General features: G+C 37.2%; 1 protein-coding gene across 1 annotated transcript; it reads right to left on the reverse strand.

Moving 5' to 3' along the window:
• Positions 1 to 1,390: 1,390 nt before the first annotated feature.
• Positions 1,391 to 14,389, reverse strand: LOC121409044 (N-lysine methyltransferase setd6-like). The gene is made up of 9 exons (XM_041600830.1): positions 14,215 to 14,389; positions 8,060 to 8,210; positions 7,419 to 7,566; positions 6,761 to 6,889; positions 6,171 to 6,408; positions 5,738 to 5,836; positions 3,983 to 4,159; positions 3,556 to 3,637; positions 1,391 to 2,871 (listed from the first exon to the last, which is right to left on the reverse strand). The coding sequence occupies exons 1-9, from the start codon at positions 14,359 to 14,361 to the stop codon at positions 2,645 to 2,647; spliced, it is 1,398 nt and encodes a 465-aa protein (XP_041456764.1). The 5' UTR covers positions 14,362 to 14,389; the 3' UTR covers positions 1,391 to 2,644.
• Positions 14,390 to 14,703: the final 314 nt, after the last annotated feature.

Below are 14,703 nucleotides of genomic sequence, written 5' to 3' on the forward strand. Positions count from 1 at the left end.
TCAGTTACACTTAATTCTGCAGCGATCTGTGCATGCATGTACGGTACAGTATGCAAAATGCGCATCCAACGAACGTCGGCGCTAACTAGGGCCCTGCACTGATTTACTTTTGCATTCTTTATTAATTTAATGCGCTGCTAAGCTGAGTAAACTTTTTAATTGCACCAATTTTTTGGATTGATACTTCTAACTTCTCAGGTAAGCTTTAAAACCGTGACTTAGGCTACATGTAGGAAACACTGAAAAAAATACCGTAACTCACTCTCACTCAGTGTTTACAACGTGTACACGACCGAAAAACACGCCGTGTACACGTGCATCAAAAATGGACTTTCAAACCGGGCCTAGAACTAAGTATGCTCAGTAGGTTCTGCTAGTTCTCGACTTCATTGAGTGATTCACCAGCACAATTAGTACTGTGGGGATTTATGTGAACTCTTACCGCAGTCTTCAGAAACAGTAATCATTATTTGGAAATGCATTAGTCAATTTACACTTGGTGCCTTTTTTAATACCTTTTGTACCCCCAAAAAAATTAGTTTGGGGCTACCAAGAGCAGATGTGCCAAAGATGAATTTACCTATGATATACACATTCTAATTTTTCATGGAAATGATATTAAAGACAAATATGAATTCATAATTTCTTGTGAGATGTGTTTTCTTTTATTGTAAATGAAAAAATGTCACAGTGGATCAGATTGATGCTTCTCTCTCATTCTGCTTGAATTATTTACATCTTTAAATCCCATCATAAGAGGTAGATGAATTTACTTAACACAGTGGATTAATAAGAATAAAAATACTTATTCAGTTTCACTGAATTTTCAATTATAGACTAATCTAAGATGGGATTCCAAAAGGCAAGTAGACTAAATTGTAATCATATAATTTGATCTTTAAAATAATGGCAATTAACTGATCTAATTATTTAATCAGTTCGTGGCCCATTTACCACATTGGTAAATTAAATGAGCCTTATTTTCTACCTGTCAAAAAAATGACTTTTGTAATGGCAGTCAAGGAAAAGTTATTTATGACTGGGAAAAATTAATAAGGAATGCTCATAGACTCAACTTTCATTTCATACCAAAATACCTTAAAATTATTCATAGCTCATTTGGTAAAGGTATGAAAATTTGGTTGCAGAGGAATTAGGCTCCCAATCTGTCAGTTTGTGAGAGGCGAGTCCTTTGGAGCTTTTAAAATTGAGGGAGATATGTAAAATGAATGATCATTTGCAATCAGTTTGCTAGGTGTTTATGGTTTATCACATAAAATTATTTTGGTAAAATAAAAGGTGGATCTGAGCTTTCCATACATAGGTAATTTCCAGAACCATATCTATTTTTTTCATTGGCAGCCATTGCAAATGAGTAAAGCTTTTTTTGAAACATGATAAAATACTTATTCATCATACTCATTGGGTCAAATAACTGGCCCTGAGGATGTTTCACAAGGATTTAAGAATGACTTCGGTTGCACTTAAATCCTGACGTGTACATGATATGCAATACGCAATCTTATTGATCAATACGCAGTAGTGCATGTCTTCTTGGCTTGATCTGACCAATACTGCCATGCCTTTTATACCGGGCAACTAGACATTTAATTTCGACTCTAAGTCATTCTTAAATCTTTGTGAAACACCCCCTGGTCTGATATGTACACAGGGTATTTTTACATATTGTTACATTTTTCACAGAGTGAATTTTTACTTATTCCAATACCACCAGAGAGGGTAAGAGACCTTACCCCATCATTTGTACATAACCATCCTTGACCTGCTTCCTGTTTACTCTGGTTTTTTGTAAAAGTGGGAAAGCCCCACAGAAAGTCCCATACCAACAAGTTCTGAAAAAAGTCAGAGCTTACGTCACAGTCATGGAACCAAGCAAGCCAATGAAATGATGGGGAAAATAGTCAAGTACAATGTATCGTGTATACTCTTCTTGTTTGCAGACCAAAATTAGATGAAAAAGGTCATTATTCCCATTGAAAATAATGTACCACAGAAAGTCTGGGGTTAAAAGATGCCATTGTCAAAAGGGCTTCAGTCTTTTTGTAATAGATCAAATGGTTCTCAGGATGAAACGGGAGAGAACCAAATGTGTAGAGGAGCAAATAAACCAATCTGAAAAATATTGTTATACAATCTGCCTAAAATGGTTAATATTTATCATTTGACAAGATGTCATATCTGATAAAAAGTGCACTGGGGTTGGTCTAATACTATGGTAACTGAAAGATAATCCCAATTTGTCAGTGCAAACAGCCTACAGTGGAGGAAGGAGAGTAGCACCAGTGCTTGCCAAAGAAATCTTGCATGTTATTCCTCATTCTCAACTTCCTCCTCTATCTCTCCTTTCCTTCGCTGAGTAATCTAACTGAAATGAAGCAATCTATCAAGGTTCTTTCTCTGTTAATAAACAGATAACACTGTGCACTTTAGACTTAGCTTAGTCTTTCATAATTATATCATCTCTCCTAATTCTAACTAGGCAATCCTCCAAAAATCAGTCTTTTCCCCACAATCCTTATAGAAAATGGCATACCCTTGGTTTCGGTTATGTGAATTCCTCTAGGATGAAGCTTTTCAGTTTCCTCCTTTTTGGCTTTACCTCCGTAGCAGACTCTCTTATCCTTCACCAGGTAATCCTACAGAAATCTACCAGTCTTTCCAGGATCTTTCTCTGTCCAATCCTAACAAATAAAGAATAGCGTGTTCTTGTACTCAGCTTGGCCAACTCCTCTGGCTCTGGCAATTCTGAGCTAGTATCCTTTGCATGATGATCATTGAAAGCTTTCAAGGTTCGATTCGCAGCACCCGTTAGTAGCCTTCTCCAAGTCTCTGGCAAATTACAAAGCTCGGCTGCAAATGACATGCAAATACAGAATAATGACCTAGATACAGTGGAAGAATTCATCCATTTCTCAAAACCCAATGGCTAAGGGACCCAGAAGACTGATTCATCAACCATTACAATCATATTTTAGGTTCATAAACAATCAAACTTCACACAAAAATTGATTTTGATTTGCTTGAAATTAATTTTTATTTGGATGTGAATGGCCATCGCCTCACCCATGGATAATCTATGTATGTATGATGCCTATCGCAAAGGAAGCATTCACTCAACAGATTAGAATATGGTATTTTATGCCATTTTCACGAGGCAAATTTTGATTGAGAGAAAATTCTAACATGAAGAGAAAAACTGGAAAAAAGGGTGAAATGACCAGCTTATTCACTCTCCATATCGAAATTACTTCTTAATATTGTGGTAATTTTTACCCTGTGGTTCAAACTTTGTTATTGTTCTCACAAAAAAATCCTTCAATTTGAATTCAAAACAAAGGGAACACCAGAAAGTTAGAAATCTGCAGGAAATAAACTGATGTTAAAAGAATCAATGTAGATCAACTTATTTTGGAGAAAAACAAATTGCCAACATCCTCACACAAAATTATTCAAAAGTAACAAATAGTAAAGCATTTGTCATAAATATTCAAATCCACATCCATTCACATGAAAGACAAGAGATATTGTTCTTACCATTTGTAAAGGAATCATCGACAGCACTAGGACAGTCATCTGGTCCAAGGCTGTCAAAAGTTTCCTGGTCAAGGGTTAGAATCTGCACAAGAAATAAGAGATAAGGAATAAAGAAGTGAAATAAGGTGGCAAGATGGAGAGAAAGGTAGAGAGACGGGAAGGATAGACCATTGTATGTATTCAGAGAAAAATTTACTTATTACACAGTCCCAGTCCTTTAACTTGTCAGTATTGTTTTAACTGGAGTCCAAAAAAAGTCTATGTAATTCATAGATCTTTTCGTCTTGAAAAATAAAGTAAGAAAATTTTACACGTTTGAAGCACCTCAAGCTAATGTGAACATGACAAAAGTTGATACATGTAGATACAAGATGGGTTTCAGAATATTAGGGACAATGTGGGACAAAGGAAAGTTGTAGAGACTTACCGTAAGTGCCAGAAACATTTCTTCATCGGTCAGAACTCCATCCACGCTCACCACAAACGCTCCATCATCAGACACCGCTTCCACTCCTTTCAAGAACTCCCATCTCTTGTCCAGAGTGGCACTGAATGCTTCATGTGATTGAGCTTCTTCTAGCAGATATCTGTGCGGAATATCCACCTAAGATGTATGGGAAACACAATAGAAATGACTCATTGGTTGGTTCCATCTGGCTGCTTTAAGGAGACCATAGGTGCTAGTTACCAACCAGAGGAGTGATGGCTCTAAATCTCTTCAAAGGACCTAGGATTATTTGTTATGTATGAAAAGCCTCTGGCACACTCAACTTGGTTTAAAACTCTGGTCACTAAATTTTAACATAGTACTTCAACCGCATCGGATCTTAAAATCAGGGGGAAGGTCTAAATATTCATCTAAAAGGTCTTGAGTTGTTATAGTAAATATATTTAGCAATTAGTGACCAAGCCTTCTCTATAATAAATTGTAGTAATACAAAAATATGAGAAAAGAACAAGAAAAAAGCGATTCTGTGTCTCGTCCACTTATGATTTGCAAGGGCATGCAACAGAATTGTATCAAAACTTCATTGTGAAATGACTGGGATGGAATAACACTTGTCATAAGAGCCTTGCACAAAAACTTTAATGTTGACCTGAACCTTACCATGTCACCTCCCACTGCAGCAAAACATGCAGGTTGCCTAAGTACATCTACCATCCAAGTTTTTTTGTAAAGTACTTACGGTTGCGGAGTTAGGTTTCATAAGAGAGTCTTGTTTAACATTGACCTGAAATGACCTTTGACCTACCATGTGACCTCTGACTGCAGCATCACATGCAGGTTCCCAAAGTCCATCTACCATCCAAGTTTGGTTGAAAAGTGACTTACGGTTGCGGAGTAAGGTGTCTTAAGAGAATCTTGCATGTAAACTTTAACATTGACCTGAAAATGATCTTTGACCTTACCATGTGACCTCCAACTGCAGCATAACATGCAGGTCCCCCAAGTTCATCTACCATCCATGTTTGGTTGAAAAGCGACTTACGGTTGCGGAGTAAGGTGTCATAAGAGAATCTTGCATGTAAACTTTAACGTTGACCTGAAAATGATCTTTGACCTTACCATGTGACCTCTGACTGCAGCATCACATGCATGTCCCCCAAGTCCATCTACCACCAAAGTTTGGTTGAAAAGTGACTTACAGTTGCGGAGTTAGGTGTCATAACAGAGTCTTGCATGTAAACTTTAACGTTGACCTGAAAATGACCTTTAACCTTACCATGTGACCTTTGACTGCAGCATAACAGGCAGGTCCCTCAAGTCCATCTACCATCCAATTTTGGTTGAAAAGTGACTTACGGTCGTGGAGTTAGGTGTCATAAGAGAGTCCTGCATGTAAACCTTAACGATGACCTGAAAATGACCTTTGACCTTACCATGTGACCTCCGACTGCAGCAAAACATGCAAGTCCATCTACCATCCAAGTTTGGTTGAATAGCGACTTACGGTTGTGGAGTTATGTGTCATTAGATTTGTGATGGACGGACGACATTTGGATCCCTAAGTCTCACCTTCACCTCTGGTGGGCGAGACAAAAAATCCTTTGGTCAAAGAAAAGAAATCAGTTGATGACTTTGAGATTACTACAATACTGTGAGACAAATGATAAGAAAGTGTTAATACATACATGATGTAATGTAACTAGAAAAAGAATAAGAAACTTGAGATAGACTTACCGTATCATAGACATTCTCTGGGTACTGCTCAGCAAAGCCATACATGTGAAGAAGCTGCCAATTGGCTGTTTGTCCATAGGTGTTGAAAACTTCACTCCCCTAATACAGAGAAAATAAAGAAAGTTGAGGGAGAATATAGTTCAGCAAGAAATGAACAGCAAAACTTAGCATTCAAACTATAACCCGGTTTGTTTGTTCTTTTTTCCCTTTCCTCTTAAAATATTTAAGAAGTAATCTTTACCTTATATTAGTTGCTCCTTTACTATGTCTGCGAGGAAACCCCATAATGATTATGATCAACTTGATTTGAACCAAAATAAAAATGAATTATCTCAGATGTGTCAGTGAAACAATTGCCATAACCATCAGATCAAGATACCACAGGAAATTATTTAATTAAAAAAAAAATTAAATTGCCGTCAGTAATTAATACCTTTTTGATGTCTTTGATAGCCACCATGCTGAGACTTTCTTTGCCAAACTTGAGATGCGCATTGTTCTTAGCGATGTGATTCAGGGCATCAGCTAAGGGAACCATCATGGGTGGATAATCATCATCGTCATCATCACTGTCATCATCATCCTCATCGTAGTCCAGTGATTCATGAAAGCTATAGGCCATGATGAATGATACCGTTCGTTTGTAAAGATCAAAGTTGTGTTTCTCCTCACTGTAATCAAATGAAAAAGTTAATAGCAGCAGGTGAGGGAAAACAATTGCTCTTAATCCTCATTTAGGGTTTCCTCGAAAGGCCACTCTGAAATTGTCTTTGCTTTCAAAAAGGAAAATAAATACCAGTAAACAACTGCACTAAAATGAACAGATGAACTAACACAGGAATACAAATATAAGGAATTCATTACATCATTCCCGTCTAGGGGGCATTTCATTGTATCGTTAGTGATATTCATTGCCTAATTTTCTCTTGCCAAATTAGATGCAAGGATTTTTTTGTAGATTATGAAACCACTGAAAAGACTTCTCGTGAAATATTCCCTTGATCAATGTTACATGATGATTACCTGAACAAATCTGTATTTTTCTGGATGAATGGAAGAGCAGTATCATGGTAGTCACTATCAATATTCCTGAGATCTCTTTGCACTGCTTCAGGTATACCAGTCCCTCTCAATTCCTGTTCCATGTAATTTCTGCTTGTAAGGATGAAAGAATATAGGTAAAAGAGATACAGGAATTATTACATTAATGTTGTCAAACAGTGGAGTCTTAAATGGATCAATCGCTCCTTTTCGTTTCGTAATACAAGGGCTCATTGCTGAACCAGTTGCAATCCAATGCAACTCCAAAAGTCGTACGCAACTTAATTTTCAACCAGATTGATTTTTTTACTTACTAGCATTTAAATGCAAATCTTTCTCCAACAGGCCCTATATTAACAAAATGATAGTATGCCTGCTGTTGTACAATAAGTTGAGCCACAGTGCATAATAATGTCTCACACAGAAGCTTAAATTCCTTTCACAAAGTTCATAAAAATAAATTCCATAGTTCCAGACAGGGGTTGACCCACACAAACATACACACCCTCATAAGAACAACTACAATACTAAGATATACCTTTTACAGTTGTCATTTACATAAATTTAGAAAAGTAAATGCATACCATGCAAAAACAATTGCATGGAGCATTGTTCTTTGCAGATATTATTTCCTCTGTACCTGTCCCAGAACATTGGTTGATCAAGTTCAGTATAGTCTGGGAAGAGATCAAGATATGGCCGCCATTTTGAGCTGGGGTTGGTGTATTCATACATCACTGCTAGGATAAGAGGCACCCATCCGCTGTCTGTTTCCAAACTATCTGCATCTATGGACAGAAAGAAAACTGAATCACACCAGATAATCCTGATAGCAGTGCAAGCGCATGTCTGTAGCCATTTTGGGAGCATTGGATTGGATTTTGAATTAATTTCAAAAGATTTCATTTTAATACAAACAAAACCATGTTTCACTAAAAAGTGCATTTTGATTTTCATTTGCTTTTTGTGGGTAACAACAAATTGAACACAAAAAAGATCAACACTTGGAAATGGACTTCCAAACTTTTTATTACTACTAATACCATGTATTAAAAAAAAAATTGCCTTATGGAACCATATGGTCCAAGAAGAAATCTTATGAGAATTAATAATGCAGGTAATCAACATCTTGGAGAAGAAAGCAGCACAAAGTGTCATTATCTTACATGAAACAATCAACTCACTGGCATGATCCCGTATTGTGATTTCAATATCAAAGAACTCATTATAGGATTCCACTACGTTATATAACATGAGGTTCATTGATATTTCCAAACATACCTTGTTCAAGTCGTTGTGCTAGGATTGGACTACATGTCCCTGGATGAAGTAGGACTGACCTGGGAATGGTAAAGAGGATCTCTCCCTTACTGATATCATCCAGGGCTATCATACCACACTGAGCACAGGATCCTTGTCGTCTTACTGTTACCTTTATCAAGAAACACATCAATATTTTATATAGGCCATAAGAATTGCTGATGAAAATCTTGTCATCCATTGAAACTTTTCCAAGACTCAATCATACATTTGGCAAGGAATAAACTATGTTAAAAGAAATATATTGAAAATCATAAAAATGGAGAATCATATATCAAATCAAAGGAGAAAATAAGGAGAAGACGATGGTGTACACTATTTATCATGGAGACCGATGAAACTCAGTTAATTGATAGTTTTGATAGTCTCTCTGAATGCTTCAAACACACAGAATTACTTCCGCGAAGACGTCACTGTGTACGAGAGGCGTGATTGGCTCTCCCACGTGAAGCTCCACTTGCATGCAAAACCAGTTGCGTGGGTACGTTTTCTCCACACTGTCACTGAATACTTAAGAAATGAAAGAAAACCCAGAATTTTATCTAGATTTGGATTTTCAAATTGATGATTTTGGAGATGAATAGAATGATAATGAAGTGAACAACAAAGTGACGTAGTTGGAGGTAAATTGGGGGAATTACCCCGATGATCATGAGTCGAACAATTCAACTTGCAGCGCTTGCAATACGATCATATGCCAATTCGCTACCAACTCATGCAGTTGCTACAAGTGCTAGCTACACCGCGCGGACCTAAAATAAAGTGTATTAGCAATTTTGCGCCAAGTTAAAAAAACTGAATTGTTGTGTTATGGTAATTTATCATCCAAAGACAGCTAAAATTTTATCTAAAAGACTTCCAGTTAGATGACTATTCTACCAACCAACCAAAGTGGATACATCATTCATACAATATCCACCTGTGAGAAACATTTTCATTTTGGTGTCTACACTTAAATGTATGGGATAAGTTATATTGATTCATGAGTTTGTAATAGCACCCATTTGGTGATTTTTTTTAATCTACCATGGATTTTTTGGACAAATCGAAAACTAAATACCCTTGTTACTTGTTGGATGTATTATCTGACCCTTTATACCACGATGTAGACACCAAAATTATTTCTCACAGATTAATATTGTATAAGCTCTGACCATTATTGAGTGATAGGATTCGTTTTAGATGCCATTTTGAAAACTTTCTTGGATTTTTTGGCAAAATGGACAAGTGCATTATCTTTGTAACCAGTCGAGGGTATCATTTTAATCATGACACCATTGAGTACACACCAAAATCATATGTCCTTGGTATATTTTAAATGAACTATGTCCATTTTTGTCTCACCTGCATAGCAGAGTGGGACTATAGGCGCCGCTCTTCCGGTGGCAACGGCGGCGGCGTCAACATCAAATCTTAACCTGAGGTTAAGTTTTTGAAATGACATCATAACTTAGAAAGTATATGGACCTAGTTCATGAAACTTGGCCATAAGGTTAATCAAGTATTACTGAACATCCTATTAAAGTTTCATGTCACATGACCAAGATCAAAGGTCATTTAGGGTCAATGAACTTAGACCATGTTGGAGGAATCAACATCAAAATCTTAACCTGATGTTAAGTTTTTGAAATGTCATTATAACTTAGAAAATATATGAACCTAGTTCATGAAACTTGGCCATAAGGTTAATCAAGTATCACTGAACATCCTGCATGAGTTTCACGTCACATGACCAAGGTCAAAGGTCATTTAGGGTCAATGAACTTTGGCCGAATTGGGGGGTATCTGTTGAATTCCCATCATAACTTTGAAAGTTTATGGATCTGATTCATGAAACTTAGACATAATAGTAATCAAGCATCACTGATCATTTTGTGCAAGTTTCAGGTCTCATGATTAAGGTCAAAGGTCATTTAGGGTCAATGAACTTTGGCCGAATCGGGGGTATCTGTTGAATTACCATCATAACTTTGAAAGTTTATTGGTCTATTTCGTTAAACTTGGACATTAGAGTGATCAAGTATCACTGAACATCCTGTGCACATTTCAGGTCACATGACCAAGGTCAAAGGTCAATGAACTTTGGCCAAATTAGGTGTATCTGTTGAATTACCATCATAACTTTGAAAGTTTATGGATCTGATTCATGAAACCTGTACATAAGAGTAATCAAGTACCACTGCACATCCTGTGCGAGTTTCAGGTCACATGATCAAGGTCATGTAAGGTCAATGAACTTTGGCCATGTTGGGGTTTTTTGTTGAATAACCATCATATCTCTGTAGGTTTATTGGTCTAGTTCATAAAAAGTGGACATAAGAGTAACCATGTATCACTGAACATCTTGTGCGAGTTAGAGTAGTTTTCAAAGTCAGCACTGCTGCTATATTGAACTGCGCGATGCAGGTGAGACGGCCAGAGGCATTCCACTTGTTAAGTAACAGCAGTCACTTTAGACTCAGATTTCTTGACGCCATCTTTGATTTTTGACATCTACTGGCTGTCCTTGTTATATGATATTAATAATGTAGGTGGGCTATTCCACGGTTATTCACATTACATTTGGAGACACCTTGACTCATACTTGGAGCTGTAACTCCATTATTATTGATAGGAACTAAACATCTCCTTATCACAACAAAGTACACAGTCTGACTATCCTTCGTATAAAAACAAAACTTGGGAAATTCTATTATGCTCCTGGAAAATCTTTGGAATGTGTCGGTTACTCACGTTACATGATTTGGACATGCATAAAATGAAAAGTCGACATAAGTGAAAAGTCTCCTCATACAAGGCTTTTATGAAAGTTGATTATATCCATTTCACAGAAGTATATTAGGGAGACAAACTTTGTATATAATTAAAAAAATAAAGAACACATGGTTTTTACTTGGGGTGCAGATAATATGGTTACTCACGTTACGGTTACTCACGTTACATTTTGTCCATGTATGGTTAACAACACACATGTCATTAAAAATTCAATAATGTGTATAAAATTCATTGCTAGGAACATCTAAAAGAGATTTTATACCAAAAATTGGAACAATTGGAGCTTTATTAGGGAGTAGGAGGGAAAAGTACGATTTCGCTTACTAATTATGCATAAATTAGCATAATCGCTTAATACCAATTTGCATGAAATAAATTACTGTATAGTATTGTAGATTATGTCCAAGACAACCTGCATGCAAATTTTTGGCGTGATCGTGCGGCCAATGGCCGAGATCTCAAGGGGGGCCTGGGAGCCCCCCCCCACCCCCGGGCCATATCAACTCCCAAAATACCCCGGCCTAGATAGGGTTACAGGTAAGGGCATTCAATGTGTTTTCGAACACTCTTTAAAGTTTGGTTAATCAAAACCAAGTCTTACTAATGCACTCTCGCATTGTGAATACTTCTACTAATATTCAATTTTTGTGTGATTGTATGACCACTGATATTTTGATGAACAAAGAGTCGCATCAAGAAATGTACCCTCATTTTGCTTTTAATTAATCAAAAATAACTTCATAACTCACCATGAGAATTAAAACTTGACATCCCACAGAAAATGTTACCGAACTGAATAATTTTTACTGGTTACTCACATTACATGATGGTTACTCACATTACATGATGGTTACTCACGTTACAAAGTTACTCACGTTACAGTTATAAAAAAATCGTACTTTTTAATGATTTTGATAGTCATCACTGTGTCAAAGATTGTTTGAAGGAAGAGAATTTAAAATCCCACCAATTAACTGAAGAATTTTTCTCTCAGAAAACAAAGTCAGTTTTTTCGGTTACTCACGTTACATCACCTGAGCAGGTTGCAATGTTCATTTTTGAACGAGTACTACAAATTTACTTGAAAAGCGGTTGTGTATTTTTAGTAATTTGACTCTTCTAAACTTCAGAAATATGTAAAGTGGTATGTTGTTGCAACAACAAAATGGCAATAAGGCATATTTCATTTTTCACTATTTGTCTTGTATTTTGGTACACAATGGAAGACACATCTTTTGACCATTTTTTTCCAAAGTATACATATGAAAATAAACTTTTTATTTCTTGTCCCTGAAACTATCATGTATGAAGGACTGAAAGTATTAAAAAATTCAAGAAAATATTGAATTTGAATTTTTAAGCTCATGTCCACCAACCTGAGGAATTGTAGGTATATTTACCGAGGGAGGCCACTTCAGTTCTGAAAACTGTTCTTCCAGTGGGCCCTGCTATTCTTATTACCCCTAGATCTGGTTCAGAACAGTCTGAACTAGTGGTATCATTGGTATGTTGTGAAAAAGTCACTGGTCAGTTTTCTTTTAATATTGATATTGTGTAGTTTGTTGGCATTTGTAGTTCTTCTGTTGTTAAATATTAATTTAGAGCCCCTTCTGGGCAATTTAAAGGCCCCATAATCCAAAACTTCTTGGGGGCATTGCCCCCTAGACCTCACCAGGGGCCTCTGATACATTGCTGGTTTGCGTAATGGATAGTGAAGCATTAGCCTACACTTTTTACAGATTTTCAACAAGATACCGGTATGTGGCGCTTCAAAAAAAGTACCTACTGGTACCGTAAATGAGAATGGCTGTGTTAGTGTTAACCCAGGGAACTCTCGCCCGCATAGCGGGCAGGAGTTCCCTGGGTTAACACTAGCGCCCGGGACCTTACGTGTAAAGGCATACTCACCTGACAAGCGTGAAGTATGGTCAAAAATAATTCTCCGAATAAATAGTTAAAACAGAAATTAAGCACTTACCACGATTATATGGATGAAGGTCTAACGAGTGGCAGTTTCCCGACATCTGGGCACAAACTGGAACCTCCAAAAAACGAAAAGTTCTCTCCTACCCCAGTCTCGATCAGCCATTTTGTTACGATTCATAACAAAATGGCCGATCGAGACGGGGGTAGGAGAGAACTTTTTGTTTTTTTGAGGTTCCAGTTTGTGCCCAGACAGTAGTCTAAGGCGCACGGCCAATATTGGAGACTGTCTCCCATGTGGGAAATTATCTCCAATATCAGAGACTTTTGTAAAGAATTTGGGTATCCAATTTCAGAGACAGTCTCCAGTTCTGGAGACTAATTTCCTTTGTTTACATTTGCGGCAAAAGGATTACCTTGGCGGCAAATAAAAATGTGATAAGCAGATTCCTCATGACAAATTACCCCTTTTCACCGTCTACTTTAAAAATTCACCGTCTACTTTTGTTTTGATAAGGATTTTTGTGATCAATCACACACAAAACAAATGGGCTTCTGACCTCAGTGAGACAAAATTTTGGGTGGAAAAAATCATACTTTTGTTGGTGTTGCTCCTTTTGCAAAGCAAGTCTCCAATGTGGGAGATTGTCTCCCCTATTGGAGTCTCCCAATCCCATATTGGCTGTGCGCCTCTACTGCCAGATGTCAGGAAACTGCCACTTGTTAGACCTTCATCCATATAATCATGGCCTGGTAAGTGCGGAAAGACTTCCATATGTCCCCTCCACTAATTTTAAAAAATACTTCCCCAAAACCCCCTTCTGTCTTTCTCTTTTTTCTTCTTTTTTTTCTTCTAACTTCCGGTGGGAACTTGGATTCGAACCTCTCGCTGCAGAACGAAGCATCTCCAGTCTGTCGCCTTACTCACTGAGCTAGCAGGAATTGTTGAAAGCCATGGGTTTCATAACAATCATCAACCGATATTACAACTAGTCTACTCTCCAAGAGTATTGGGTATTTATTTTTCTGACTAAATAAACCGATGCCATTGGGAATTACACACACTCAAATTTTTGACGGAATAAAGCATATTTTGGTATGTATCCGACTTTTCCTTCTTAAATCTCTTAGATATATGTTAGATAATTCTTGATAAACCTCCATATTTTTTTTTTCAATTTTAGTGGAGGGGACATATGGAAGTCTTGCCGATTTCTGTTTTAACTATTTATTCATAGAATTATTTTGACCATACTTCACGCTTGTCGGGTGAGTATGCCAAATTACACGTAAGGTCCTGGGCTCCCGCCCGCGTAGCGGGCGGGAGTTAGCTGGGTTACGTTAGTGTGTGAGCCAAACAATAGGGTCTACATACGGTACTTCAACGTGTCTAATTTCTAAATTAAATGGCAACAAACCTTAGGATTTTTAAGGATTCCTTCTTTATCGCACCATGATAAAAATATCTGACAGTCCGTACTTTGTTTTTTGACAAGGAATTCTCCTTCAGGCGGTGAAACATTTGTTCCAGATCCGTCACATTTTCTTTTCATGGGCGCTGCCATCTTGTCAATTTATAAAGATTGCGCCATCTACGTTATAATGGCCCTGAAATATGAGGTGAAGCACCCCCCCCCCATATTTACTTACCTGCTTGTGTTATTCACCCCCTGGAAATTCGGAAATAGCAGAAAATTTACTGAGATCACCTCCATTTTGTAGTGAAAACCCTTTTTTGGGTAGTGAAAATTCTCGTGACGAAAATGGTTGATTTCAAGTACATGGTGTTGGGACCTTAACTTTATATTTGTAGTGAAATCCCCCAAAAAGGTTTTTTTTAGTGATTATAAAGGGATCGTTTCTCAAACCTGACATGGCACCATAGTTATATGGCACGCAGTCACGAC

This window comes from Lytechinus variegatus, chromosome 2, assembly GCF_018143015.1.
Source record: "Lytechinus variegatus isolate NC3 chromosome 2, Lvar_3.0, whole genome shotgun sequence".
Lineage (NCBI taxonomy): Eukaryota > Metazoa > Echinodermata > Echinoidea > Temnopleuroida > Toxopneustidae > Lytechinus > Lytechinus variegatus.

Coding starts and splice junctions, on each gene's coding strand:
- LOC121409044 (XM_041600830.1), bottom strand. CDS start 14,361: ATGGCAGCGCCCATGAAAAGAAAATGTGACGGATCTGGAACAAATGTT. Junction 8,211..14,214: donor GAATCCTTAAAAATCCTAAG/GTTTGTTGCCAT, acceptor TTCTTGATAAAG/GTAACAGTAAGACGACAAGG. Junction 3,638..3,982: donor AAATGTTTCTGGCACTTACG/GTAAGTCTCTAC, acceptor TTTCTTGTGCAG/ATTCTAACCCTTGACCAGGA.